Raw genomic sequence first — 27,842 nt, forward strand, 5'->3', positions numbered from 1 at the left:
TGACAACTAACACTGATGCTTACATCTGTGTTCTTAAGTGTTTAGCGTGATGTTTGCATTAGCATTTGCTAATTAGCTCTAAATAAAGTACAGCTGAGTCTTAGCTAGCTTAGTTAGAGTTCCTTTTTATTGACATTTTAATTTAAGATTTAGGCTAATATCTATGTGATTTAAAAAAAAAATACAAATAAAATAATTTCTAGGATCTTGAAGCATATTTTTAACAATTCCAGGAATCGGGAAATAAAAATTAACATTGGGTAAAGCTAGCATTGGTTTATATTTTATAGTTGTTATGAATTTTCCATGCTCTTAAAAAAATATAATTTCTATTGTAGGGTAAAATGTTAAGATGTCAGTGAGTCAAATTGTGGTCTCAGCTACAGTTACTGTGTCTTTGTAGGTCAGGAAAGAACAAGGGATCACCAGAGTCAGTATGATTCATCTCTAAAGGACCATGAATGTTTTATTTAACAATTCAAATAAAGTTGGAAAAGCCTAGCTGAATATCCCAAAGAAAGGCGAGGCAATGTATCATTGTGTTTATCACATTTTAAACAGTGAATAAGCCATTGGTGGTAACGAGACTAGAGGGCAGTTGCTTGGTAACGATTGACTGTACGGAGCACGAGAGCGAGAGAAGGGGGTTGGGCGATTGGCTCTCATATGCTGACGCTCCCCTCGCTTCTGATTGGTCGCTGGCAAGCAGTTTTCGCGCCAACGCGCTGCATTGTGGGGACGGCGAGCGGAAGTCCGCCGATCGCGGGGAAGCCGGAGGCAGCTCGGGGGTTGTGAGGGGCGCCGTGTTGTGGTGTGTAAGGCATTAACTCCCGAGGTGGTTCTACGGGGGTGGATTTAAATTTTTTTAAAACTCGGGTCAAACTGTGACTGTAAGTTTTGTTTGTACGAATGCGGGGCGAAGAGTCGTCGGATTCGGAGTCCGGGAGGATGGAGGAGAGTTCAGTCCGGAGGAGTTTGGAGACGTTGTGTCAGGAGCTGAACATGGACGAACAGACGGCCGCCGCAGCCATGGAGAACTTCACTGCCATATGGAATACATATACCCTGGAGGTAAAATATGTCCTCTAAACAACGTCCTCAGTGGCTGTTTCACCACCCAGCCTGTAGTTTAACTCACAGCCACACAAACACGGCAATATTTATAACTTTTATCGCCATGTCTAAACCTTCAACGGGAGGAAACTTCACCGCAGTGAGAAGCACAAACACCGAGTTAAAGGGCTTCAGCTACTCACTGTTTACATCATCCAACACAGAGCTGCTAGGATTAGTCGATTAATCAACCAGTTAATGAACAGAAATATTAACTGTCATTAACTGTTAATCGAGTTAAAGTAAACGGAGTATTTTGGGATTTTTACACATATTTTCCCACAAAATAAGACCCTGAAAATGTCACCAACATGATGAGCATGTTATAAACAACTAATTGATTAACCTAGAAACTATCAGAATCAGCATTATCAGCCAACTATGACTGGTTTTTGTGGCTCTGTACTTTCACACAGTGCACAGTACCAGTAATAATATCCAGGGATCTACACATGGACATGCAGCAAAAACAAAGACAACAAACCTGGGTAAACATAAATAAACACAAAGATATGACTGTTGCTTACTACCCAGTAAGAGGGGGAACAATAATAACCACAACACATGGCATCTATATAACTTTCTGAAGTTGTAAACAAGGAAGCAGGTGGTGCAGCATATGGGAGAGTGATCAGTAAATGAATCAATAATGACAACAATTGTCAGTTGCAGCCACAGTCCAGTTTCTTTCTTTCATCTGTCTGTGTATTTTAGTTAAGTCTCAAAAGATGTTATGTGAATAAATCTTCTGAAAAAGAGACAAACCATCAAAATATAGTGATGCATAACTATTATAATAGTGATTTCTTACACCACCTGGGGTGGATCTATATGTACAAAGCCCTCACTGCTCTACATACAAGTTTACAAGACAATAATGATAATAATAATATGTAGGCGTAATTAATATATGGCTCTGGTTGATGCACCAGAAAAGCTGTTGGGATTTGCATACAGCAGCAAAGGGAAATTGTTGTGTGGCAGTAATCAAGTATTTGTATCTATAACTAACATGTTATAACACGTCTGTCTGTCTGTCTGCACTGCCCCTGATCAGATGGGTATCTGCTCCACCCCGAGCCACTGATTACATCAGCCTCATCATTATTATTGCATGCAGGGATTCATCACAGCTTCACAGCCACAACATTAATCACAACTTCGCTCCACGGTGACTGATAACAGGAGGAAGTAGCAGCCTCGTGCTGGTTAAATGGCTCTTTAAGTCACTTAATTTATCCTCTGTTAATAGCTGCTTTGGTTTTGTGTCACTCAGAACATTTGCACAGTCAAAACAAGTCATTAGTCACTGTGGAGCTAGAATAAAACAGTCTTCTGTAAGATTTTAATAAGTCTTTATATAAGTGCAAGTGTTAACCAGGTCTGCAACCTGGGCTGCAACTATTCTACAGACAACATGATGTCAGAAAATCGTTTAAAAAAAGAAAATCACAGTTTCTAAGAGCCCAAACTGACACTGAAATAACTTATTTTGTCATTTTATTCAATTTATAATGATATAAAACAGAGAAAAGTAGAAAATATGCTGATTTTTCAAGCTGGTAACTTTGGATATTTGGTGTATTTGCTTGAAATGTGACACAGATGATTGTAAAATGTTGTTTAATTACATTATAAAGTGTTAATTAAACTCTAACCTAGTCACCTCTACTCCTTTTCTGTTCCTTAAACATTTGTTATGTTTTGTATTTGTCTGCTGTTCTCTTCAGCTCTTCATGTTCCTGATGAACTTCCTGTTTACGCAGAGAGAAGATGACGCATGATGTTGTTTGTTTATGTGATGTGTTGTTGCTCTGTCTGTCAGGGGGAAGTCGTCCACTGGCTCGCCTGTTCGCTGTACGCCGCCTGCAGGAAGGGATCGACCCCGACCGTGGGTAAAGGGCTGATGGAGGGAAACTGTGTCTCCCTCACCAGGATCCTTCGATCTTCCAAACTCAGGTCAGTCACTGATGAATCTGCAGCAGCGTGAAAAGATTAAATACAACCTGCTGCTGCAGGTATTTTCACATACAGTGCAACACAAATAAAGATGCTAGTGCCACACTTGAGGAGGCAGACGACCGCCTACCAGGATCCTTTGACCCAAAGCAACATCGTTATTCGTGGTGCGAAAGCACAAAAAATGACACCGCCTTTTTGCTTTCATGTTCTGTATGAAAGCAGTCGTTAAAAGCAACATAAAAAATAAATTGATGTACAAATAGTGTGAAAAGACTTTAAGGGTCAGATTAGGCTGCTATCTGTCAACCACTGCTGTAAAATCCTCCAAAGATCAGACCATAAACTAGACATGTTTTCAAACCTGAGCTGCGTTAAATGTACAAAATCACAATCATTAAAAAGGTATTGTTTTCAGAGAAGAACTGCACTGTGTTGCAGGATTGTCACTGTTTTTTAAAGTTATGTCTGGCAAAATAATTTCCTGCAGGATTGATAAAGTTCTATCTTATGTTATCTCTCTTAGGATTTCATTTAATATCGCAAAATACAGAGTTATTTCATTCCATTTCAGGGGAAATTGTGCCAGAAATCTCTTCTCTTTCTTAAGTTAATACACATTAATTTCTTTTTCCATTGATATTCAGATCTTTGACTCCATTTCAGCTCCCAGCTCTGTTACTTTATTGTGACTTTGAAGGCCTCTGAAGGAGAATTAATTACTTGAATAATGACTCAAACTTTGTATTTATGAAGCCTTTTTTGTGTTAAAGTCGTGTCTTTTGTCTGTCGCCTCTCAGTCTGATCCAGTTCTTCTCTAAGATGAGGAAGTGGGCCGACATGTCCAACCTGTCGCAGGACTTCAGGCTACGCATGGACCGGCTGGAGCGCAACTTTGAGGTCTCCACGGTGATCTTTCGCAAGTTCGAGCCCATCTTCATGGACATGTTTCAGAACCCGCAGGGAGGCGAGCCGCCACGGCAGCCACGCAGCAGGAAACACAGGCACGACACACACACACATTTGTACCCTGAAGCAGGAAACATGAGCACACAGATTTAATTCTCTCTGTCACATTCAGCCGTCGTTTCAGCCTCTTATGGAGACAAACAGTCGTCCAGTCCGGTCTAACTAAGTGTGTCGTCTCTCTGGCTCTGCAGGCGGCTTCCCTGTCACATCAGTGATGTGTTCAAGTTCTGCTGGACGCTGTTCGTCTACACCAAAGGTAACAAGACGCAAAACCAGACCACAGAGCAGCGGGGAGCTCGGGTTCCTGCTGACATCAGTGTTTTCTCTGCTAAACTGTTCGTTAGCTAGGATTAGATCTACAGCTAACTTTGAGAATCTGAAACCAGTAGATATTGAACTTTATCGGTTATCAAAGCAGTCGCAGGTTAATTTTCTGTAAATCAGGACGCAGATTGCTGCTGTTTTATGGCTGATATGACTCTGTGTTTATGAAGGTAACTTCCGAATGATCGGCGATGACCTGGTGAACTCGTACCACCTGCTGCTCTGCTGTCTGGACCTGGTGTTTGGAAACGCTCTGCTCTGCTCCAACAGGAAGGATCTGATCAACCCAACGTTCAGAGGTGGGGACTCTGGATGTTTTCCTCTCAATTTAGTTACACGAATTTCCCCCTGAAGTGTTTTTTCGATCTGTATTTATGAGCACAACAAAACAGTTACATCAAAACTTCAAGATCGTGCAGTGTAACATGATATTATAAAGGTCTTAAAAAGCAGTAAAAGTGATTTTAAAAAGTGCGGATACCTGGTGTAAATGAGGCCAAACACTCATGGAGGAAGAGAAAGAAAAGAGTGTGTGACACAGTAGAACAGTGACATAAATACTCCTCATTAAGCCTTTGTGTAGTACTGTGATATGTGTGTTTATTTGTACATGTGTGTGTGTGTTGTCGTAGGTCTTCCCGCTCTGTACCGAGCTGATGGTCACGTCTCAGGTGACGAGCCTCCTCCCTGTGTGTTGGAGAGGCTGTGTGAGCTGCACGACGGACTGGTGGTGGAGGCGAAAGGCATCAAACAGCACTACTTCAAACCGTACATACAGAAACTGTTTCAGAGACAGGTAAGACACACACACACACACACACACACACACACACACACACACACACACACACTCAGCTTTGTTTTAAGCAGCTTTTAATCCATCTGCGATTTTGTTTTTATCTCTTTTCCCCTGATCAGATCCTGAAAGGAAATGAGGAGCTTTTAACAGAAATGTTGGATCCTCAGAACTTCATAGACAACAAGTAAGCAACCAGAGGTCAAAGGTCACCTTCAGGGAAATATTTAATTTCCCTTTGAACACATTTAAACTGTGTGTGTTCTCTTCAGTAAAGCCATAAACAGGGAGTACGAGGAGTACGTGCTGACGGTCGGAGACTTCGACGAACGAGTGTTTCTCGGAGCCGATGCCGATGAGGAGATAGGAACGCCAAGGAAGATCGTTCAGGAGCCGTCTGCCAGCCAGACGACCAATCACAGCCAGCTGCAGCAGCACGTAGAGAAGGTAAACACACGTACACATCCACGGGTAACAACAGGTACAGGAGGGACGCACCTGAGGGATCAGATGGATGATATTCTACATTTTTATTATTGTTAGTGTTTCTCTGAACAACTGAAGACGTAAAACTTTAAGAACAAAACATGGTGTTCAGTGTTTTTTAAGAAAAGGCTCAGCTGTAATTCTTAATCAAATAAACAGGAGGGGACTATTTTCAGCGGTGGATTAATCCACATTCAAGTCAGTATTTGGGGCAGCAGGACAATAGTTGATATTGACTGATTTATATTAAAATGTGTTGTAAAATGTAAAAGATTTGATGCTCTGATAATGTTTACAAAAAGTTTCTTTCAGATTTAAACTGATTTAAATGTGAGTTTAATCCAAGATATTAATAAATAGTTCTGTATAAATGTATAACGTAAACACAGTCGACCTCATGTGAAACCTGTGGGTTGATAATAATCTCTGTCTCTCTTCAGTCCGGTTCCCTCGCCCCCTCCACGCCTCTGACTGGACGGGTTTACCTGAAGGAGAAGGACCTGCTCGTCACGCCCGTCTCCTCGGCGACGCAGAGCGTCAGCCGGCTGCAGAGCATGGTGGCCGGGCTGAGGACGGCGCCCAGCGACCACCTGATGCAGATATTCAAGTCAGTTTCTGTTTGTGGGGTCGAGTGCTCGTTGTAATCGAGCAGATCAGAGAAAAACAGTAAAATTTAATTTTACAGATTAAACAGATCCATAATCAATCGATTATTAGTCTGTGATTTAAGAAAGTTATATCACTATTCCTACTGTAATTTCTCAAACATGTCAGCAGCATATTTTTAAAAATTACAGAAGTTGAAGGGATAAATCAATTAATCAAAGATTTGTGGACAGATTATTAAAACTGCAACTGTTTTGATAATTGATCAGTGATTTAATTCATCTTTAAAGCAGGTATCTGCCGGTTTTCTGTGACATTAAACTAAATATCTTGGGGATGTAGAAGATGTCACCTTGGAGTTTGAGACACCAACAGACATTTTTTTAAATCAATTAATTGATAAATTAATCATAATTATTTAAAATATATATATATTTGTTTCCTCTCAGATGAATTTTTCTTTGTGATCATTTTGTGATTTTAGCTGTTCAGTTATTAAACCTTTTAAATAATGAATCCTTGAAATAATAATGAAGATGGAGCTGGTCAGATGTGTAGATTTAATTTAATCTACAGGGTTTAGTGTGTTTGTGTTTAGTTTGTGTGTCATAAACTGTGTGTGTTTGTTGTTGAAGGTCGTGCTCCAGAGATCCGTCTGAGTCCATCCTGACCAGAGTGAAGACTCTGGGACAAACCTTCAAAGAACATTACACCAACGACTCGGAGGACACACCTGGATCTCACATAGGTACAATACACACATCCTGAATACACGCTATAATTCCTTATTGCCTTCGTTAGGGTCTTTGACTTTCATAAACCGCAGCAGTCCCTGTAGAATAAAACCTGTATTTGTTGTCTCGTTTCAGACTTTGCAGAGAATCGACTGAAACTGGCCGAGATCCTTTACTACAAGATCCTGGAGAACGTCATGGCTCAGGAGACCAAACGGCTGCAGGGCAAAGACATGAGTGTAAGCAACAGACACAGTGTGTGTTTTTAATTCAACCTTTATTCAAGTCACACTGATGCAGACCGAAAACACAAAGGGAGACTAAATTAAAAGGATGGAAAAGAAACGGGTGACTCACATTTCATGAGAGAAATTTAAAGGAGTCCGTTTCTAGAGAGTGACTTTAAGTAAATATTAAGCCTTAAAAGTCATTAAACAGTCTTATATTTGAATTATCATAAGTGTACCTGTGTGTTGTCAGGTGTTGTTGGAGCAGGATATCTTCCACTGCTCCCTGATGGCGTGTTGTCTGGAGGTGGTGTTGTTCTCCTACAGCTCCCAGAGAACCTTCCCATGGATCATCACCGTCTTCAAACTGGCTCCGTTCTACTTCTTCAAGGTAAACACCTTCTGCCTGGAGAAACCTGGAGAAGTCACATCCTACCTGTGTGTGATAATAACTGGATTTGTTGTGTGTGTGCAGGTGATCGAGGTGTTTATCCGCTCGGAGGAAGGTCTGTCCAGAGACATGGTCAAACACCTGAACTCGATCGAGGAGCAGGTCCTGGAGAGCCGAGCCTGGACCTCGGACTCGGCCCTGTGGAGCGCCCTGGAGGCTGCTGGGAACAAAGTCCCCACAGTGGAGGAGGTCAGCAGCAGACAGACATACAAACACTCGAATGGTGTATATTACCCATGATCCCCGGCTGCTGGAGCAGACACAAAATGGCTTCCTCTAAATGAATTATTTTATTAGACGTCTTTAACTGAACATACACAGTGTAGAAAGCAGAGAACAAAAAGAACAGAAATTTCTTCTTGTCTTCTTTCTGCTTCATCCTCTCTTTCCTCTCATCCCTCTCTCCCTCCAGGTGAACTTTTCCTCCAGTCTCGACTCCAGCTCTGGTTCTGGTTCCATCAGCGGAGTTCAGCCCCACCTGCCTCTGGTCGCCCTCTCTCCCATCATCCACCCACGAATCAGGGAGTTCAGATCCGGTCTCGGCAGCGCCCGAAAAGACGTTCCTCCCTCTCCTCTGTCCGTCCACGACAGGTACAGCTCTCCTGCGGCCGGCAGCGCCAAGCGCCGTCTCTTTGGCGATGACCCTCCGAACCTGAGTCCTGAGCCCAGTGTTGTCTCCGGCGAAGAGGCTGACGTTCGGCTCAAGCAACACACTGAAGATCGGAGGCCAGGGATCCCAGACCACCGTGGTCAGCATCCCGCTGCAAGGTACACGACGCTCACCTCACTCTGCAGCGGCCAATCAGAGCAGAGGATTCAACAAGTCCTGAATTTCCTGTCTGTGTGTGTGATTGCAGGTGTGAGTAACGACCGCACGATCACGCTGATCCCGGTTCAGCCATGTGGCGACTCCTCTGGCGCTGTCACTGCTCAGTTCCTGCTCACCGCCTCCCCGAGCCGACCCACCCCTGCACCTGTGACCTCCGACCCCCAGACAGGAAACGGTCGGCCGCGACGCACCGGATCGCTCGCTCTGTTCTTCAGGAAGGTAGGAGCCGGCTGATGTTTGTTTGTGGAATATAAAGATTTTATTCTCTTTTATTTGTTGAAGCGTTTGAGCACCAACCGGCCCTGAGGTCCCTTAAGATAACATTTCTTATTTTATGGGCACAGATGTTTATGTTTCAGGACTTAATGTGGTCATTGTTACCTCCTCCTGCATGTCTCAGTCTCCTCACCTACCTTTCCTCGTCTGTTCTCAGGTGTATCACCTGGCCAGCGTCCGTCTGAGGGATCTGTGCGTGAAGCTGGACATTTCCTCTGAGCTTCGTGGGAAAATCTGGACGTGTTTCGAACACTCTCTGGTGAACTGCACCGATCTGATGAAGGACCGACACCTCGACCAGCTGCTGCTCTGCAGCATTTACATCATATCCAAGGTGAGACAACTCACCTGTTCACAAAACGCTGTTCATGTCTCTTTCTTCACCTTTAAATGATGGTTGGTTTCTGTTTGGATCAATAATAACACTGATTGTGATTCTTTGGTTCTTTGTAGATCACAAAAGAGACTCACACCTTCCAGGACATCATGAAGTGTTACCGCAGCCAACCACAGGCCGGCAGCCATGTTAGTCTCTCACACACACACTGCAGTGAACAGGGACAACGACCAAACTGACAATTACAGTACAAATTTTATTTACATGATAGTTTAACTATAATTACCAAAGAGGAAGAGAGACAGAAAGGCAGAGAAACAGAGAGTGGCAGAAAAAGGGAAAGAGGGAGGGATGATACCAACAGACCAGTAATGGCTGTAGCAGCTGATGGTTGATCTCAGACTCTTCAGACTCTGGAGGAGGAAACACCTGTAGAGAGAGAGAGGAGAGAGATTAATGATCAGTTTAATATTCAATATGTGACAAAGTTTGAAGAAAGTAAAACCGTGTGTGTGTGTGTGTGTGTGTGTGTGTGGTGTGTGTGTGTGTGTGTGTGTGTGCAGGTTTACCGCAGTGTGTTGCTGCGTCACACTCTCAGGGAGCAGGTGGCCGATGAAAACATGGAGGTGGATCCGGTCTCTGGAGGAGAATGTAAGTAACATGTTGATTAAACATCACGATGGAAACTTGAAGCAGCCGAGCAGAAACTTTTCTTTTCCATTAGTACAGCGCCCTCTTTAGGTGAGAATCTGCAGGAACAGGTTTATAAATAAACTGGCAAACTGAATTTACCACATGTAACACCTGATCTGAGGAGGAGAAGCAGCACCTAATTTTATAATAAAACTTCAGTCTGAACTGTTAAAAAATGCATCAATAAACAACCACTGAACCTTGGATTCAAAAAGCGATAAATCATTTATCAAAGTGGTTTAATTTGATCGACTAATCATCACAGCTCTGATGATGTGATGAAGAGAAAAGGTACAAATCCTGACAATTTAGAAACCAGAGAAGTCCAAACTGTCTGTTTCCACAGCTGCGGAGAAAACCAATCCAGTCTCAGGAGAGTCAAACTCCAGCCAATCAGGCGAGGAGGAACGTGGTGACCTCATCCAGTTCTACAACACCGTCTTCATCCTGAAGATGAAGAGCTTCGCGCTGCGATACGCCACCCACGACAACCGGGTACGACTCCAGCTCACAGCGAGAAGAAATTAAATTAAGTTTTAGATTTAACGAACAGAAAGGTGACGGTTCGGTTTTTCTGATCTTCCAGGTGGACGCTCCTCCTCTGTCTCCGTTCCCGTCGGTCCGGGCTCAGCCTCTCTCTCCTCGCCGAGTCTCCCAGAGACACTCGCTGTACGTCTCCCCTCACAAGAACTCGGCGGGATGCCTGACGCCAAACTCCTACACCTACAGGATCAACAGCAGCCCGTCCAAGGTCAGAACTCACACACGGGTTTTAGTACACACTGATCTGAGTTAATGAAAACAGTCGTCAGGACTTAACTCTGTCTCCGTGCTGTTTCTTCCCTGCAGGAGTTATCGGACATCAACCGGATGATCAGGCAGGGCTGTGTGAGCAGGAAGAGGGCCTTCACCATGGAGGGCGACGTGATGATGTCACCGGCGGCATGTGACTCCCCCAGTAAGAGGGCGTGTCCGGAGAACGGCAGCAGCCCGGACGTGCTGCTGAAGCGGCTGCAGGACGTCGTGTCCGAGCGGCAGAGTCGCTGAAACGTAAACAGCCTGTTTGACCTTTGACCTGTATATATCATGACCTGAGGGTCAGCCATGTTTTATCCAAAGCAGATTTTAATTCCAGTCTCATCACAACCCCCCAAAAACTCTGTCTCTGTTACCAGTAAGAATATCGAAAATGATATTTCAGCCTCATCAGGACAATTAACACAAAACAGTAAAACAACAGTCACTGAGACGTTTGCCTACCTCTTCACTGAGAGCTCTAATGGAGCTTCAAACATCATTTTACTGAGCAGAACACAGGAGCTGCTGGAATACCACTGCCTCCATCTGTTAGTGTGTTTGTGTTGTTGTGTGACTTTCAGTGGTGGAAGAAGTAATCAGATACTTTATGTAAAAGTAAAAGTAGCACACAGTAACACAAACACACTAACAGATGGAGGCAGTGGTATTCCAGCAGCTCCTGTGTTCTGCTCGGTAAAATTCCTGTTTTTGGTGCTGTTATATAGCGACGTTTCTAAGAGGCCTGTCTCTGTAGAAGTCCTGTCGTAATGTAGTGAGACGCTTATAATAACAATCTGAACCTGTCAGTCACAAAATACTGCACTGATTAAAAAGATTTTTGACCTTTTACACACAACAACGTGATTGGAAAAATCAAACATTGGAACATCACGTTGAAAAAACTTTGGGCTCATCATAAATAAGCTTTTCTGAGTTAAACATCAGTATTAAAGTGTTTAAAGTCAAAGTGAGACATATAAACTCACTTCAGATATCAGGGACTGAAAAGTAACAAGGTTTAATTCTTATTCAAAGATTTGAACTTTTAAAAAACCCTGAACTTGTGTAAATAGTTTCCTTAAACATGATCTGACAAATCAAGCTCTATTGTACATTTTTCTAGTAGAAAACAAGTCTTCACTACAGAATCAGCCAAGGGAAGATTTTTATTCTTTTACTAATCAGCTTAATCTTTTTCCTCTCTGTGGTTATGAACCATTTAATGTTGTATAATGTTGTAACAACGGGTTTAATGCTAACAACACGAGTGCTTCACTGAAGCAGCATTATTGAACCAGAGTGTGTAGTATCTACACTTCTTTGTTTTTATTAAATTTAACATTTTATTCCTTCATACAGTCAGTACAGCTGTTAGCAATCAGTCTTTAAACATTTAACACCTGTTACGTTCTGGTTTGTTAAACAGTCATTAACAAAAAGGATAAAGAGTTAAAAACTAATTGCTCGTCAAATGTAAATTCAAAGTTTAGATTTTTCCAGAAAATACAATAATGGAAGCTGTTTCCAGATCAGCCTGGTTGTTTCCTGCTCTGTCTCTGCTTTTCAAGGAAATTTGTATTTTCTACAAACTGTTAAGAGTTTTGTACAATAAAATTTATGTTGTACACTTTATTTATTTGACTTCTTCGTGAGTTTATGTTCAAACTAGAGAAGATTTTGATCTTAAATATCTAGAGCAGAAATCTAAGGACTAAAGGAGGCGAAAAATGTCTGGAAGGCAAAATGATATTTATTTTCCTGAGCTTTTTGTCTAACTTTCCACTTGTTCCACTAGAATTTTAGTAGAAATTCAGTAGCATGTTTACTTCAGCCTCTTCAGGACTCCATTACTTTGAATGAAACTGAAGAAGGTAATTCATCTCTGGGTTTAACCTCTTATTCATAATAACAGCAACCAGAGATGATTCTTTGTCTCAAGAGGCCAAAAATAAATAAACAAAATATTTAGTAGAAATTCTGAGCCTCAAAGTCCAAAAACGATTCTTCATATTTACTTTTTTTTAATCTCATTGATGAAGTTTCTGTGAGTTTTTAGTTTTATATTTAAGTCTAGATGTTGTTACAAAGCCCTCAAATACACCAGGAATAAAATTAAATCAGAAAAACTGAATTAAAATTTATTATTTACTTTAGAAACAATAATTCAGATGAACTGACAAAGTGGTGACTGTGTTTTCTAAACTCTGTTGTCTCTAAGATGAAGAACGATCCTGTGAATCTGATTTATTCATATTTACTTTTCATTGGTCTAAAATCCATTTCTAAATATGTAAAGTCTAAAAAAAAATCCCTGCGTTACGTGTTGGTTTTAATTGTCATAGCTTTCTATTAATTCTAATATTGACGCCTTAAAACCTTCTGTTTTGTTTTCTACTGCGCGGAGTAAAGCAGGTATTTTAATTCTCCACCAATTAAATGTCCCTCGTCAGCCACCGTAGTGAAGACTTCAGCTTTAAATGTCCTACAGTCTTTCATATCAGGAAGAGGAGAGTTGTCTTCACCTGTCCGAGCCTCGTGCACCGTGCATCCTCCACAGCGTCAGGTGAGTCACAGGTGAGTCCTCACGCAGTTTCCAGACTCTGACCTGAACACACGGTCACATCTGTTCGATCAGAAACAGCAGGGATGAAGGTAAAGGTTCCTCAGAGAACCAGTCTGCCTGCAGGTTCCTCCACCGTGAGCTCTGCCGCGTGCACCTGTCGGTCAACACCGTCGCAGGTGAGTTTGATTTGTATCACAGCGCAGTCTCCGGGCGATGCGTTAAAACCATTACGTTTAGATAAAGCCGGGCTACTGGTCCCGGTCCGGGTGTAGACGAGTCCTGCCGACACGTGGCCTGTGAATCCGCTTCAAGACCCCACCCCAGGGCATGATGGGATACACCGCGCTCTCACATGAGCTGAGAGCTGATTGGTTTAAATGTTGACTTGATTTTTTTTAAAAGAAACTTTTAATTTTGGTTAAATCAGAGAGTTTTATAGTTGATATAATTTATAATATGAAAATTACTGTTTTAGTTTTTCACATAAATGACAGAAAAACTTTGGAAGGTGGATGTTTGTTTCCTCTCCTCGTGTATTTTCACTCTTCTCTCTCTGTAGTTTGGTCCATGAACAGACATGAGATGAATAAAAACCTCTGGATATAATAAAGAAGTGGGAGATTCAGAGAAACGGCAGCAGCTCAGCGACGCTGTAAAGGAATAAAAGAAACCCATAGAGCCTCATATCCCCGTGAATACAATATCCTCTCCATCCTGTTAAACTGAACACAATGGTCTGATCTAAAATTAGCCTGGTCCAGTATTTAGGCCGCCTCTGTAAGGAGCCGCCTGTGAAACACAAGATCAGCCTGTCGGTGGTTTCTCCGAGCAGCCGCTGACCTTACGTCTCCACAAGGTGAGCGCTGATAATCTGCCGCCGTGACATGAGGTTGTTCAGCATTTCACGGGCGGCTGCCTCCAACATGGACGACTTCTCACCAACAGACGGGGTTTCAGAGACGGAGCGGGTTCAAAATCTGATGGTAGAGTGGATATATCTGCTTTTGTTTTCCAGGAGCTGTTTTTTGATGACATCTGTCACGTTATTCTCCGAGTTTCTTTTCACCACGAACTGAATTTTAGTTGTCCAACTCCCAGATCTCAATAAAATCTAAGTCTTTCTCTTAATACTTTTGACATCTCTACGCTGTCTGTGGTGATTCCAACTGAAGACGTAAATCTTTTAAAATGTCTCATATAGTTTAATTTTTAAAGGAACTATTTGTAAATGGCATCAAACTTCATTCCTCACAAAGAGCTGTTTCCAGAGGTGGAAAACAACCAATGATTTGCTTCTATTTCTACCATTTCTTTTCTTATACTGAAGTTAGCATGCTAACCAGCTAGCCCTAGTCTGTCTCACTACTTTCCGATAGTGACTCACTGTGGCGTCCAGTCTGCCCTGAAGAAGCAGTGCTGACCATCGCCACGACCTGCTCCCAACAAAAAAACTCATGTAGCGACAGAGAAGACTAGCCATAAAAGAAATACAGCAAAAAACAGACCCTTTAAAAAAGGCTCATTAATATCCTAACACAAAGTGCATTTGTTGGGGACTATTTTCAGGAGTGGATTAATCTTCAGATGTTGCTTTAGTGAATATTAACAGCAGCAGGATGGTGTAGGAAACATTATATTTATCATATAGCTGCAGTGCATTCTGGTCTTTTGAGGCTGCTGTCCTGTTTGAACTGAACATTGTTTAATAAAATCAGCTCTTGTTGTATTTATAACTTGACGCTGTTTAAAATATAAACCTCACCACTGTGCAGCTGAGGATTAACAGCCTGGCTGAGGAGGATGTTTCCCTGCGGACAAATAATAAATAAATAAATAAACAAACAAACACTGGGGACATACGAGCTGTGATACTGGATAATATGCTTCAGAAATACACAAAGAAAACAGACATTTATTCACATGAAAATATGAAAAGTAAAGATGAATTCATGATTTCTGTTTTTTTCTAAATGTCCATGTGTGCACTAGACGTGTGTTGCTATGGTAACAGGTATGATTTCTCTGTGGAGATTATGATCTTTTCACACAGAGATGAAGCTTCGAAGACCAGAGCGACCGCGTTGAATTATAATACGCAGATATGTCGCTGATGTGTTTATTCAAATGTGACATTTTGTCTCTCGTGTTTATTCGACATTTTTGGACAGATGTTACAAGCTACAACCTCTGCATCAGACAGAGGAGGATGAACACACTTCACTGCCAAAACTCAGCATGCAAAAATAAGGAAAAAAGCAACAAAATGAGGGAAATATCACTTGAAATAAGCAAAATATCTGTCAGCACTACAGTAAAAGTTCACTTGCCAAGATTTAAAAAAAAAGTTTTTTCCTCATTCCATATTTTATTGCTTTTCTTTCTCATTTTCGAAAGCTGAGATCCAGTTTCATTTGTTAAATTACTAATCTCACTAACCTACAAACATTGAAGAGAAGTTCAATTTGTTCATTTTTGTTGCTAATATTTATTTCAAATTTGTTTGTCGTTTGTGCTTTCCCACTTGTATGTATTTTGTCCTCATTTCCTCATTGGGGCCACCGTACTCCTCTTTAATCATGCAGTAAGTAGAAATCCCAAATAAATGAATATTTTTAGGATTTGAGGGCGCTGTAACAAAATTAGAAAATGTATCTGAAGGTCATAAAATCTTTTTTCTTATTATTATATATTCAAATTTAAGGTTAAAGTAAATCTCCTAACAGGTTAATTTCACGCACATTAACTGGTGGTATTAAATATTTATTTGTTTGTTTGTGTGTTTATCCCCACCAGCTCCGCTGACAGCTGAGAAAACCACGGGCTGGTTTTGCGCATGGTCAGTTTCACCCTCTCTCTCTCTCTCTCCTCTCTCTCTCTCTCACCCTCTCTCTCTGCCTCCTCCTCTCACATCCTCCAGCAGCTCCCATCTCTCCGGATGCGATCTCCACAGCCGCCTGATTCCCGGCCGGTCGCGCGGCATCATCACCAGGTAAGACCCCCGGCTGTCATCTGTCTCTTTCTGTCTCGTGCGTCCTGTCATCGATAAACCCTGCAGATGATCGATGTTATCGGCGATGTTGATTCGGTTTAAGCGCGGGGTGGATGCTGCCTCTCTGCCTGGATACTGAATCCATCCCCGGTGTCCCCCCCCTCCACCCTCCCCTCTCCCTCAGCCCCACCACCATCACCGCCTCCCCCGGACAGAAACCGACACTCACCGTCGCTGTGTTGCATAATGTCGATCATCCGCTGACTCCCGGCTCTCCCTCCTCCATCAGTCCGCGTTATCAGCCGTCAGGTCCGGGTAATGAATAACGTGTGAGTCGGTGTTGGTGCTTATCTGTCCCGGCTCCTCCTGATATCATCTCTCCTGCACACACACCACACACACACACACACACACACACACACACACACACAGACGGACTGTAGTGGTCCAGGATTTTGGCAGTTTTTGCGCATCACAAGGTCACGGTGATGGTGACGGTGACGGCCCCGGTGAAATGACACCCTGTCCGCGGACACTCGGGGTCCACCGGGGCTGGATGTGATGATAAACGGTAACTGTGTCAGTGGGCTACTTCAGCCTGGAGATTAACCGGCTGCAGAAACACTGAATTTATGATGAATTTCTGCAGAAGAAAAGCAAAAAGTTACAGAACAAAGACATTTTACGAGTGAAAATACATGTTAAAGGTTTAATGAGACGATACAGGAGAGTCTAACTGTATCACAGCCTTAAAATGTAGATTATAACTACCAGCTTCCTTTTATATTCTCACAGACTTCTGATTATTAGAACCGGGAGGTGTTTGAACACAGATATGGGCATGACTGAGGTTCACACCCAGGGCTCTGAGGTGTTAACCCTGCAGGCTCAGGGTGCGAGTTTATCCTGTGGAAAATAATGTGTTAAAAACAATAATTAACTAACTGATGGAGGAGGCATCACTTGTTTTAGGTAGCTCTGGTTAATGTTGCCAGATTTGACTGTAAAACAGAGCGTGTAGAGTGTGAAGTTAACATATTTTTAGCCCATCTTTGCTTATATTTTGTAAAATTAAGTATGCCGAATTTAATATCAACAGTTCCTGTTTGCCATATACTGTTTGATGTTCTGACAGCTGTCAGTCAATCAACTGTGATGCTGAAGAAAACCTAAAATCGTGGTGATTCTCAGGCAAATTCTGGCGATATGAGGAGCATCTGTCTATTTTGTGATTTTTAAGTGGGTTTACCGAGGTTTGTTTGCAATGGACATTTGAGATAATGATATCTTTGGAAAGTGTAAGTCACACTGAATCTAAAAATATGTGTGTTCTGATTTGCCCTTTTTACATCCTCATGTAGGGGTGGAGGAGGTGTTCTTGGCTGGAGGGGCCCTGACCCCTGCTACACATGGCAGTTTCATTATTTCCTCAGGCATACAGGCCTGATAAGATTGGTCTATTAATCAATTAGTTGGTAGGCAGGCATTTAATTGGCAATTTTGATTATTGATCTGTCGTTTTGAAGTTCCACCTTCTCAGATGTGAATATTTACAGACTGGTGGTAGGGTTTACAGAGCAGACAGGGATCTGTTCAGGATTTACGATCTGATTTTAACTCTTTGGCCTCAACAGAAAGAAGTGGCAGCGATAATGGTGATGAGAGGAGAAAACAATGGAAATAAATAACGACCAAGGTGAGATACCTGTGGTGTGTGAGTGATAAACCTGATTTTTGACGATGTAAGAGTTTTACTGATGTTATTTTATAAGCTGATTTGATGTTTTATTCTATAAAGTTTTTATCTGAGAGGTAACTTTAGTAGTAAAATACATGCAGGGGAGTAAAAAGTACAAAATTTCCCTCTGAAATGTAGTCAAGTAGAGGAATAATGTATCAGAAAATGGAAGTAATCTAGTACAAAGTAAAGTACTCAAAATGTGTACCTAAGTACAGTAAAGCATGTAGCACACTTAAAAATACAGCTGTAGTCATAATAACCTCACTCTGGAGCTGTAGTGACTATCAATATTGATCACCCCTATATTTGCCCAAAGGGATTTTATTTTAGGCTTTTACTTTTTTAAAACCGGTTACCTTGTCCTTTCACTCATTATTGTTATTCATTTAGTGAGGATAATGCAGAGCAGGAGGATGGTGAAGACATGAGCACATCCAACAGATTTCGATGGAGTCCTCTTTCAACGCCGTAGAGCTCCGGGAGCTGCGGGGCGGAGGAGGCCGGCGGAGTGTGTCTCCGACGCCGGTCTCAGCGCCCTGGACGTCGGCTACCGTGGGAAGCGTCGCCCGGGGCTTCGAGAACGCCTCCTACCAGCAGGACGAGGAGCCGAACCACCAGCAGCAGGGGGCGGCTGTGTCAGCGAGCTGTCCGCCCTCAACTTCAGGCAACGGCAAGGTGAGTTTGGTTTCTGATCCCTCAGATGTCTTCTGTCCGTCCGGCATCATAAAATGTTTGTCCGCGCTAAAAATCGTAAACAGACTCAACATATGTTCCGACACTGAGGAGCAGAGCTCAGTGGAGGAGCTAGCTAAGTTGTTAGAGGCTAAGCTAGCTAACTTAACAAGTGAGTCGATCTGAATAAAATTCGGCTTATGGATACAACTCAAATACAATTTCAATACATGTTGGTAGTAGATTATATATGGGATTTCAAACGCTGGGTTATTTTATGATTTGATCACGAAACGATAAAAAGTTGTTTTAGCCTGGCTAGCATCCAACACTTCCGGTCAACATTTCAACCGCCATCTGTATCAGTGCACAGCTATAAACTGACGGTAACCGTAGCAACAGCAGTCCCTCTACATTAGCTACCGGTTAGCTCTCACTAGCGAATTTTTTTTTTCACCATATCCGTTTAAACATGGGTTAAACTAACAACCAAAAGGTGATTAGGATTTTATTTGATCGGGGAAACATGATTTATTTTCCCTGTTATTAAAATGCTGTGGTAGGTCTGGGTAGTATTACTACACTGGACTGTAAAAAGAGCCTGTAGAGCACAGACATAAAACATATTTTTAGCCTTTATTTGTTTACATTTTGGAAAATTAAGTGAGCCGAATTCAATATGAACAGTTCCTGTTTGCTTTGAATTGTTAAATATACTAGCAACTACTAATGATTTACTTGGATGTTGAAGAAAACTTAAAATTGTGATGATTTTCAAGCAAGTTCTGCAGCTATAAGGAGCATCTGTTCTGTGATTTCAAAGTGGGTTTTTTATATGTAATAGAGATCTGGGATAATGGTATCCCTGTGAAAGTATAAGTCGCACTGAATCATCATTTTTGTGTTCTGAGTTTGACTGAGTTACTGGGTAATTATATATGTAGAAAATAAGATACTTGTTAGACGGCAAAGCCACAACACTGTGTTCTCATATATCTCAGTGCTTTGCTAATTTTGAGCTATAATATCACATTTTAGTGGATGAGGCATGCAGTAATTTATGTTTGGCCACATTACAGGACAGAAAAGTCACACAAGAATTACAATAATCGGTTTTGGCTGCAGACAGGAAACAGTGCTCCTCATGACTTTGCACTGCAAGCAGTCCAAAATCCTAAATATCAGCTTACCCAGGATCCCAAGTAAAACAAAGCATGATGGGCAGGATAAACAGGACAGAGCCAGATTGTGGAGCTTACATGTGACTGGAAAGCTGTGACCCAAGCCCTAAAGCCCCATATCGACTGGAGTCTTTACTCTGCCATAGTGGAGAATTACAGCCAAAGAGTTGCAACAGGATATTCTTATTTATCTTGCTTTTTACCTTCTTTACTTTTGGTTCTTTTCTTTCTCTCAGGGGGAGCAGCAGCAGCAGGAGCTCTCCCCACGGTCGTATGATGAGGAGGAAGGAGGTGGAGGTCAGGAGGACGGGCAGGACTTCACCGAGCTGAACCCGGCGGACGACCACTCTGCGGACTATGGCTTCATCTTCGCCCTGGTGTTCCTGGTGAGCGGGATCGTCCTGGTGGTCATTGCCTACACCATCCCCCGGGAGGCCAAAGTCAACCCAGACTCTGTGTCGGCCCGGCAGATGGAGAAGCTGGAGATGTACTACGCCCAGCTGGGCTCCCACCTGGACAAGTGCATCATCGCGGGCCTGGGTCTGCTGACTCTGGGGGGGATGTTCCTGTCTGTGCTGCTCATGGTGTCCATCTGCCGGGGCGAGATGTACCGACGCAGGGCGGCGTTTCGTTCGACCCAAGAGGACTTACGGCTCCATCAACCTGAGGATGAAGCAGCTGGCAACCGGAGAGGCAGGAGGAGGTGAGGGCGGGGAGGACGGAGGTGAGGAGTTTTTGGTGGAACGTGCAGAGACGCGGAATAACGTGCAACCAGGGTTGGGCCGGGACTCCAAATCAGAACCAGGACCAAGCAGGCATCCTCCGAGCACTGCTGCTGCTTCTTCCTCTTCTTCTTCAGCTGCTGCACATGGAGTCAACTAGCTGTGCTTCACGGTTTTGCCTTCCTCTGAGTGAGTGTTCAGCTGCAAAATGGAGACGCAGATATGATGCAGGTCCTCCTGATTTGTGCCGACGGGAGAAGCACATGTTGAGCACAAGGCTTTTGGCTAACCCAGCATTTTGGGATGAACATAAATGGGATATTTATTCTAACCAATCATAAGAGATGTATGACTTAAAGAAAGAGGGCTTGAAGATGAGAAGATGAGAGGTAAGCCTGTGGCAGAGAGGGTAAGAGCTCTAAAACAAATGTGTTAATCAGAGACTGAGTTTTACAGTAAAAAAAAAAGCACATTGTGTGGAGGTTGGTCGCCACCTCAGAAAGCCAGATTAATACTCAATTATCACATGAACAACATTTAAATCTAGATTCAGACTTGGGGTTTCACTTCTGGACTGTACAAATAAAGTGTGATGCTAGCTCTCGCACAAATAAAACTGAGGCAACATTTTTGTAAGTAATATCTCACCCTGGTATGATGTTTACACATTTAATGGAAATAACTGTAGAAGATGAAACTTAAAATAATCTTAAAGTGAACCCAAAAGACTCACCACACACCAGCCACCATCAGAAACCTGCAGAAAACTAAATAAAATGCCAGAAAATTTCAGTTTAAAGTGGCATTAAGCAACGGTTTCGACTCATTGAAATGTAAAATAACATTAGTTTGGTCTCACAGCTGCGATCAACCATATGGTTTCACACACAGAGAGAACGAGTCGAGCTGGAGAAGTTCTCGTTTGGTGCTTGATTTTGATTTTTTTTCTTCTTTTTTTCCAGTACCAAAAAACAGATACCTGGAGATGAATGAATGAATAAATAAATGACTGGGGAATATTTAGCTACTTAAGGACCCATAACTAGATCCAAACTGAAAAATGATTAGTCTGTGACCATATTTACACAGTACAAAAACAAAGATATGTGACACATGGACAGCTAATTCACTATTACTCAAAAAAATTACTAAATTCAGCTTTAACATTTGGCATTTTAAAGTATTCTGATTTTCTTTCTGGAAAATGAGGAAATACACTGAGCTTCAGAGACAGGTAGGAGGGAAGGATGAGCGAGGTGTTAGACTGAGAGGTGCAGAAGTGAAATGAGTCACTGTGGAGAGGGTGACACAGATTACCCAGAAACCATCAGAAACCATGATTATGTTTGTCAGTAATCATTCCTGTCCTCTGCTTGATTTTGTTTTCTGAGCCCTTTGTGTTTTTATCAAGCTAAATAAGTGTCTTTTAGTGTGTTTGAAGGTGATTCTCAGAGAGAGAGAGAGGAGATTTTATAAAGTGACAAAACCAGACAAGAAAATCTGTGAAACGAAGGCGTGAAAGTCAACTCCTCACCAGTCTCTCACTTATTTAACATCCTCACTGCTGGTGGCTGAAAATCATAAATGACTATTTTTAACATATTAAATGTTTCCTTTGATGAGTCCAACCTCCAAAGTTTCTTGGCACAAATCAGCCAAAACTGTTGCCTCATGTTTACTAATCAATGTTTTCTGGCTAGCATCACTTTGCAGAGCAAGTAAATATCCACAAACAACAGCAGCTCCTTCTCCCAAACTTGAAAATTCGTACAAATGGTCATATTTAGCTTACATTTAAAGGAACGTAAAACTAGCCAAGCTAGTCACTGCTAAAGAAAACTTCACCATAGAGTGGTGCAGGAATGAGTCCTAAACCAGGAAGGAAGTTAGCATGTTAGCACTTCCTGTTCCCTCATCCCAAAGTCAATTGGTTTTTGGTTAAATGTCTGAAATAAGGTCTGTGGTTTTAACACAAGCTCAAGACATTTTCATGTTTTATTCTCAGACGTAAAATCCATCACTCCTGAAAAGCGGTTGCTAACGAGTGTCTTTGTGGAAGAGTCAGGTTGGTTAGTTAGTCGGTCAGTAATCCAAAAACCAATGAAAAAAATCCCATTAGCCTTTTATCGAGGGAACCAGGGTTGCTAATGTCAAAAACACATACAAAATGACGTACAAATTACTTCAACCCTGCTCCGCTCTGTTCCAGCTACAGCGATTTTCTGGTCCCAGTTAAATGAAAGTTGAATGAATCTGAAACTGGAAAGTCCATAAAATCCACAAAACTAATTAAGAACTGAACTATAGATTCATTTCATTTAAAAAAAGACAAACATCAAGGTGTCTTCTGGGTGTTTTTTCTATCTGACTGCAGCTCTTAACCTGGAGAAGAAGCTGGTTTTTGACTGGAATGAACCTTAAATGACACAGCGCCTACTCGTTTGTATTATATGTAAACAGATTATTATTTATGTCATGTAAGGATACAATATGCCTTAACGAGTAAACACAGACACTGTAAATTGTGTATACGCAAATATTATTATGCTAATGTATTAAGGTCTGTATAGTGAGCCAATTAGCCAAGGGTAATGTAGCTACACACACACACACACACATTAATGTCCTCATAAGTCAGTCTGTGGTTCAGTACTTATGAGGACGTCTGACACACGCTGACATGCTAATCCCAAGCTGTTTATTCAAAATACGTACCACGTTTTTACTTCACAGTACAAATATACTGTAAATACTACATGTAGACGTGATCGGATGTAGAGGACCAGCAAAAGCTAAACTCTCAGAAACCAAATACGCAACGCAGGTATGCAAAATTGGAAGAAAAAAAAACAACAACAAAACCATCGTGACAGCTGGACCAGTTTCTTTCTGTCAGCAGCTTATTAACCTCAGCAGCAACTTAACAACAGATCAATGAAAACAAACTAAACACAGCTCTATCTAACACTCAGATTAATAACAAACAACTCATAGTGGATAGTAGATATTAGAGCTTAAACTAACAATTATTTTAACGTAATTAATAAATCCAGGGCTGCAACTGATGACTCCATCTCATTGTAAACGTTTTGGTTAGGTTAAATTGCTTGTTTTATTCAACCAATAGTCTAAAAAGACATTTAGTTTAATAATATGTCAAAAAAACAGTCCCATTTTAACAACGGGAGTCAGTGAATTTTCCAGATTTGTTTTTGCTTCAAAATGATAATAATTATGAAAGATCTTCTGTAAATCTACAGATTTTTATTATTCTATCACTTAATTGATTACTGTCAGAGTGAAAAATACCTGATGTAATGTTTTCAAATTGCTTGTTTTATTTGATTTAACAAACCAAAACCACAAAAATATTCTGTCTACTATTTTGCATGTTTGTTTTACTTAAAAAAAACAAACAACTAAAATGAATCAAAATTAGTTCCCAAATCAATTTTTTGGCAATCGTTTAATTCATTGCAGCTCTAGTAGATATACAATAAATAAAATGCTACGTGAAAAATATCCAGTAATTAATTATTAAAAAAGAAAATTAGCGCAACAAGCTTTACCAAAATATTCTGCAGGAAATTACAAAACACTTAACTTGTTTTTAATGTATAAAAACAACTGACAACAGTATTGTTTGTTGAAGATATAAATATATATAATCAGGAATAGAAATGTTTTTACTGGTCAACACTGTTCTTTAACCTCTGGTTATTAACCTTGTGATGTTACAGGACAGTCACAGGTTCAATCCCTGACACAGTCCGTCTCTGCTGATGTGTCCTTGGGTTAGAATCTCTATTTTTTTCTAGAGGAACATTTACAGTATGAGGGGGAGCTAATGTTTGACGTTAGCATTAGCAGCTGTATACGTCACAGGTTCAGAACCAAACCGTCCCTTTAAGAACCTGCAAACGCTACAGCCGAGATTTTCTTTGGTGGAAGGTTTGAGCACAAAGATCATACAAACACATTCAGCAGTGATATACAACGATGCTAGGGCTGGCTGATAAAGCGAAAACGATAATTATCACATAGTAACTTTTTAAAATAGAAATATAAGACAAGGTCAATACAGCGTCGATAGAACTCGTTCCATCAGCACGAAAAGCCAGTGATGGTGAGAATAGCATCACGCTGAACCAATCATGTGGCTGGAACAGAGTTACAGCCACGTCAGCACAGAGTGAAGGAGTGGCAGCTGGCAGCAGCACACGTGCTAATGTTTAGTCTACTGCAACCATGCATGGCAGTGTATTAGGAGTTTGGAGTGAGATAAGAGAAAATTATGACAGAATTCACGCAAGAGCAAAACATCAAGTTTTAAGCTGATTCTTATCTACACAGATGTACAACGAGCTCTACAGCAGCTTTGCTTAATTAGCTTTTTGTTCTGGTGATTTCAGTCTGTGTAGGAGAGACGTGTTCTGAAAGAGCTTCAGAGGTTAAAATGGGCAGAAGAGGCTTTTGTGTGAGAGTGAGTGAAGGAGGAAAAAAGATGTGGGAGAGGCGATGGGATGCAGCAGAGTCGCTGGATGACGTGAGGTGATTCTTGAAGAGATGATTCGAGGAGTGACTCTGCATGAAGCTAAACACTTTGAACGACACATCCAGGTTTCCTCCCCTCCTCGCCTTCGGACGACAAGAATAAAAACACAAGAACAAACAGACAAAAGCGACTCAGCTTAAGTGAGTGTAATAAAAAAGAGAGAGTGGGTTCCGCTTTAACCTGCAGGTCCTCGTTAGTGTGGGTAACACATCACAGCAGCAGAAACACAACTCGATAGAAGGAATGATTGTTGTGGTTGCTGGTTCGCTTCACACATGTTGGATGCACAGAGGTGGAAGAAAACAGGTTTGAAAGGGACTGAAGCAGGTCAGAAGGAAACAATCGTAGATTGCTTTTGCGGAGGGGAAAAAAACTGCACTATTAAAGGGAAATTCCACCAATTTTACACATCAGAACCTGGCTTCAGGTGTTGGGGAGTAATACTGTATGTGTGGAAGTGTTGTGTAAAGGCTCCAGGATATATTAGCATATGCTAAGTAAAAAAAATACCTGCTGTGAAAAGCTGTAATTTTCGAGTCAGAGATGCTGAGATGTTCAGACAGCGGCATTATCTCCCAGTTGCTAAAAAGAACTACTGACATGCCAACAAGCTGTCGCCTTTTTCTACTCTCTCGACTTTGAAGCTGCGTCTTTTTTATCTGATTTCACTTCACTTTCACTGATCTGGTGAGACAACGTTAGCACTAGCACGCAACAACACTCAAACACTACAGAGTTGGAGAAACAGGTATTTTCGTACTCTTTCTCCCACTCTGACGACGTTGCTTGAATACAACATTTCACATCTAAATCTCTGACCTAATGGTGCATTTCATTTACATCAGAGGTCGGAACTGGGAGCAAGTCGCAAAAACACTCATGGGAAAGCTTTTTCGGATCAAAACAAATCTGCACTCCATAAAGGCGCAATGATATCTCTGTTTTTCAGTGTATTTCACTGTGAAAAAAACATTTCAATCACGTTTAATTTGTCATTCGGTTAACATGAGACAAACTGCTGTAACAATAAAATTAGCAGAGCATTCACTACTATTGATGCCAGTGGCAGCCATCTTGAATTCTTATGTCGGGGTTGGTGGGCTTACTCCAATTGCCTGTGTTGGAAAGTCCGACCTCAGGGGTTGTTCCAGTTGAAACTTCCAATTAGGAACTCAGAAAAGTGAAACAGAAGACAGTGTCAGCAGTTTTGTGTAGAAACTACTTCTTTGGTAGAAAGTAGGTCCAATAAAACTTTTAACAGTGAGGTCTGTGGGTTATTCAGAGGAACCAGGACACTGTTGCTGCGAAGACAATCCTGCTTGATGGTAATCCATCTTGGATGTCACCAAAACCTGGGAAAACTGAACTATCTCCAAACAGCCAGGGGTTAGTGAGAAAATAATCCTCTAAAATTCTTTGTTTTATTGATGAAAGTTGAGGCTCCTGATTGATTCAGCTGTACTTGTTCATCAGTTTCTGATCACATCATGTCGTGGACTTGCATTCATTTCCTCCATCAGACTCAGGGTGAAGTGTTCAGCCTCTGAATATGTAACTGGAATCAGTGAAGACACAGAGGGAGGTGGTAACAAAGAGCAGGGTCTAAACTTTAACTCTTAAACTCAGCGACGATGAGGACACAATTAAAGACATGAATGGATGTTCACAAGAAATCAGAGCAGAGGTCGACATACGAGTCTGAAGAGCAAAACCGCTTTTCTGCACCTCTGTGATGCGTTTGAATGTCAAGACCGAACATGAGCACCTTGGCCAAAGACAAAGAGAAAATCAATCTTTATTCTGTCGACTCTGTTACCATAGAAATGGTCTATTTATATCAAGGATTGTTGGTGAAGCCGTTCTCCGGTGTCATGGAAAGTCCTTGTGAGGACACAACAGAGGAGACACAGTCAGTCGGCCCCGGGTGGGAATAAAAATGAGAGATTTTTTCAGTACAACTCATCTGTAGGTAGAAGTTTTCCAAGAAACAAAGGTTTAATTCACATGAGGCCAAATGCAGAGTTTAGCTGAGTCGTCAGAACCAGGATAAAGCAGCCAAACAGACCCACTGTGCTGATGGCTGGTTTTTATTTAGTTGTCACAGTTGGAGAAACATTGGTCCATTCCCAAAATTTCTAAGCTACACCTCTGATTATTAGCTTATAAATAACTCTGTTTGGGTGAATATGAATCTGCCACTTTGTCAGTAAGGTTTACTTAAGAATTATTGTCTGTAAATATATAAAAAGCATCATCTACAGCTCAGTATGGGAAAATGATCAAAATTTGTACAACTCACACGCGATCATCATAATTCACATCTGCGTACTTTGTGACGTAGTGCAGTGGTTACCAGCCTTTTTTATCTTATTATCCTTTAAGGTAAAGCAGTGTTAACTTATCCCTCCTCACAGGTAGCACATGGTTATGAGTTGCTAGTAGTTAAACTAAAAAAAGTGGTGTATTTAGAGGCTTGAAAAGGTCAAACTGTCCAGGAATTCTTTATAAAAACAACAAATTGAGAAAAGCTATAAGATTATATCTTTTCCTCTTGCAACCCCAACCCCCAATCAGTCAACTTTCTTCTTTTCCCAAAGTCTGGGAAATTTCCGTCCATTAATTATTGCACGCCACCTCTCTTCAAATTCAGCATCCATTTTGGTTTTCCAGCACATGTGCAGTTGGTGCCTTCGTAGCCTTACGTACGTTCGCTGATGACGAAATTTACGTCACTCAGACCCTAGTGGACCCTCATGAACACAAAGTATAACACTAGCCTAACATTAGCCATACTTCCTCCAACTGCTCATGTGCTCAAGTA

The 27,842-nt window shown here is 41.6% G+C and overlaps 2 protein-coding genes across 2 annotated transcripts; both read left to right on the top strand.

Annotated features, from left to right (window-relative positions):
• Positions 1-742: 742 nt before the first annotated feature.
• rbl1 (retinoblastoma-like 1 (p107)) lies at positions 743-12,230 on the top strand. The gene is given in 22 exon segments (XM_018702954.2): positions 743-1,071; positions 2,939-3,072; positions 3,873-4,076; positions 4,233-4,297; positions 4,536-4,664; positions 4,998-5,161; positions 5,284-5,348; positions 5,434-5,608; positions 6,088-6,254; positions 6,889-7,001; positions 7,123-7,226; positions 7,468-7,605; positions 7,690-7,854; positions 8,078-8,323; positions 8,325-8,433; positions 8,523-8,713; positions 8,928-9,104; positions 9,224-9,295; positions 9,671-9,758; positions 10,147-10,295; positions 10,387-10,551; positions 10,650-12,230. Coding segments are annotated over 22 exon segments (3,180 nt in total). The 5' UTR covers positions 743-909; the 3' UTR covers positions 10,848-12,230.
• A 3,373-nt stretch (positions 12,231-15,603) lies between these two features.
• On the top strand, positions 15,604-24,786 carry tmem74b (transmembrane protein 74B). Its single transcript, XM_018702956.2, is given in 5 exon segments — positions 15,604-16,150; positions 17,785-17,846; positions 18,282-18,566; positions 19,981-20,376; positions 20,378-24,786. Coding segments are annotated over 3 exon segments (873 nt in total). The 5' UTR covers positions 15,604-16,150; positions 17,785-17,846; positions 18,282-18,338; the 3' UTR covers positions 20,627-24,786.
• The last annotated feature ends 3,056 nt before the right edge of the window (positions 24,787-27,842 follow it).

Source organism: Lates calcarifer, linkage group LG12, assembly GCF_001640805.2.
Source record: "Lates calcarifer isolate ASB-BC8 linkage group LG12, TLL_Latcal_v3, whole genome shotgun sequence".
Lineage (NCBI taxonomy): Eukaryota > Metazoa > Chordata > Actinopteri > Centropomidae > Lates > Lates calcarifer.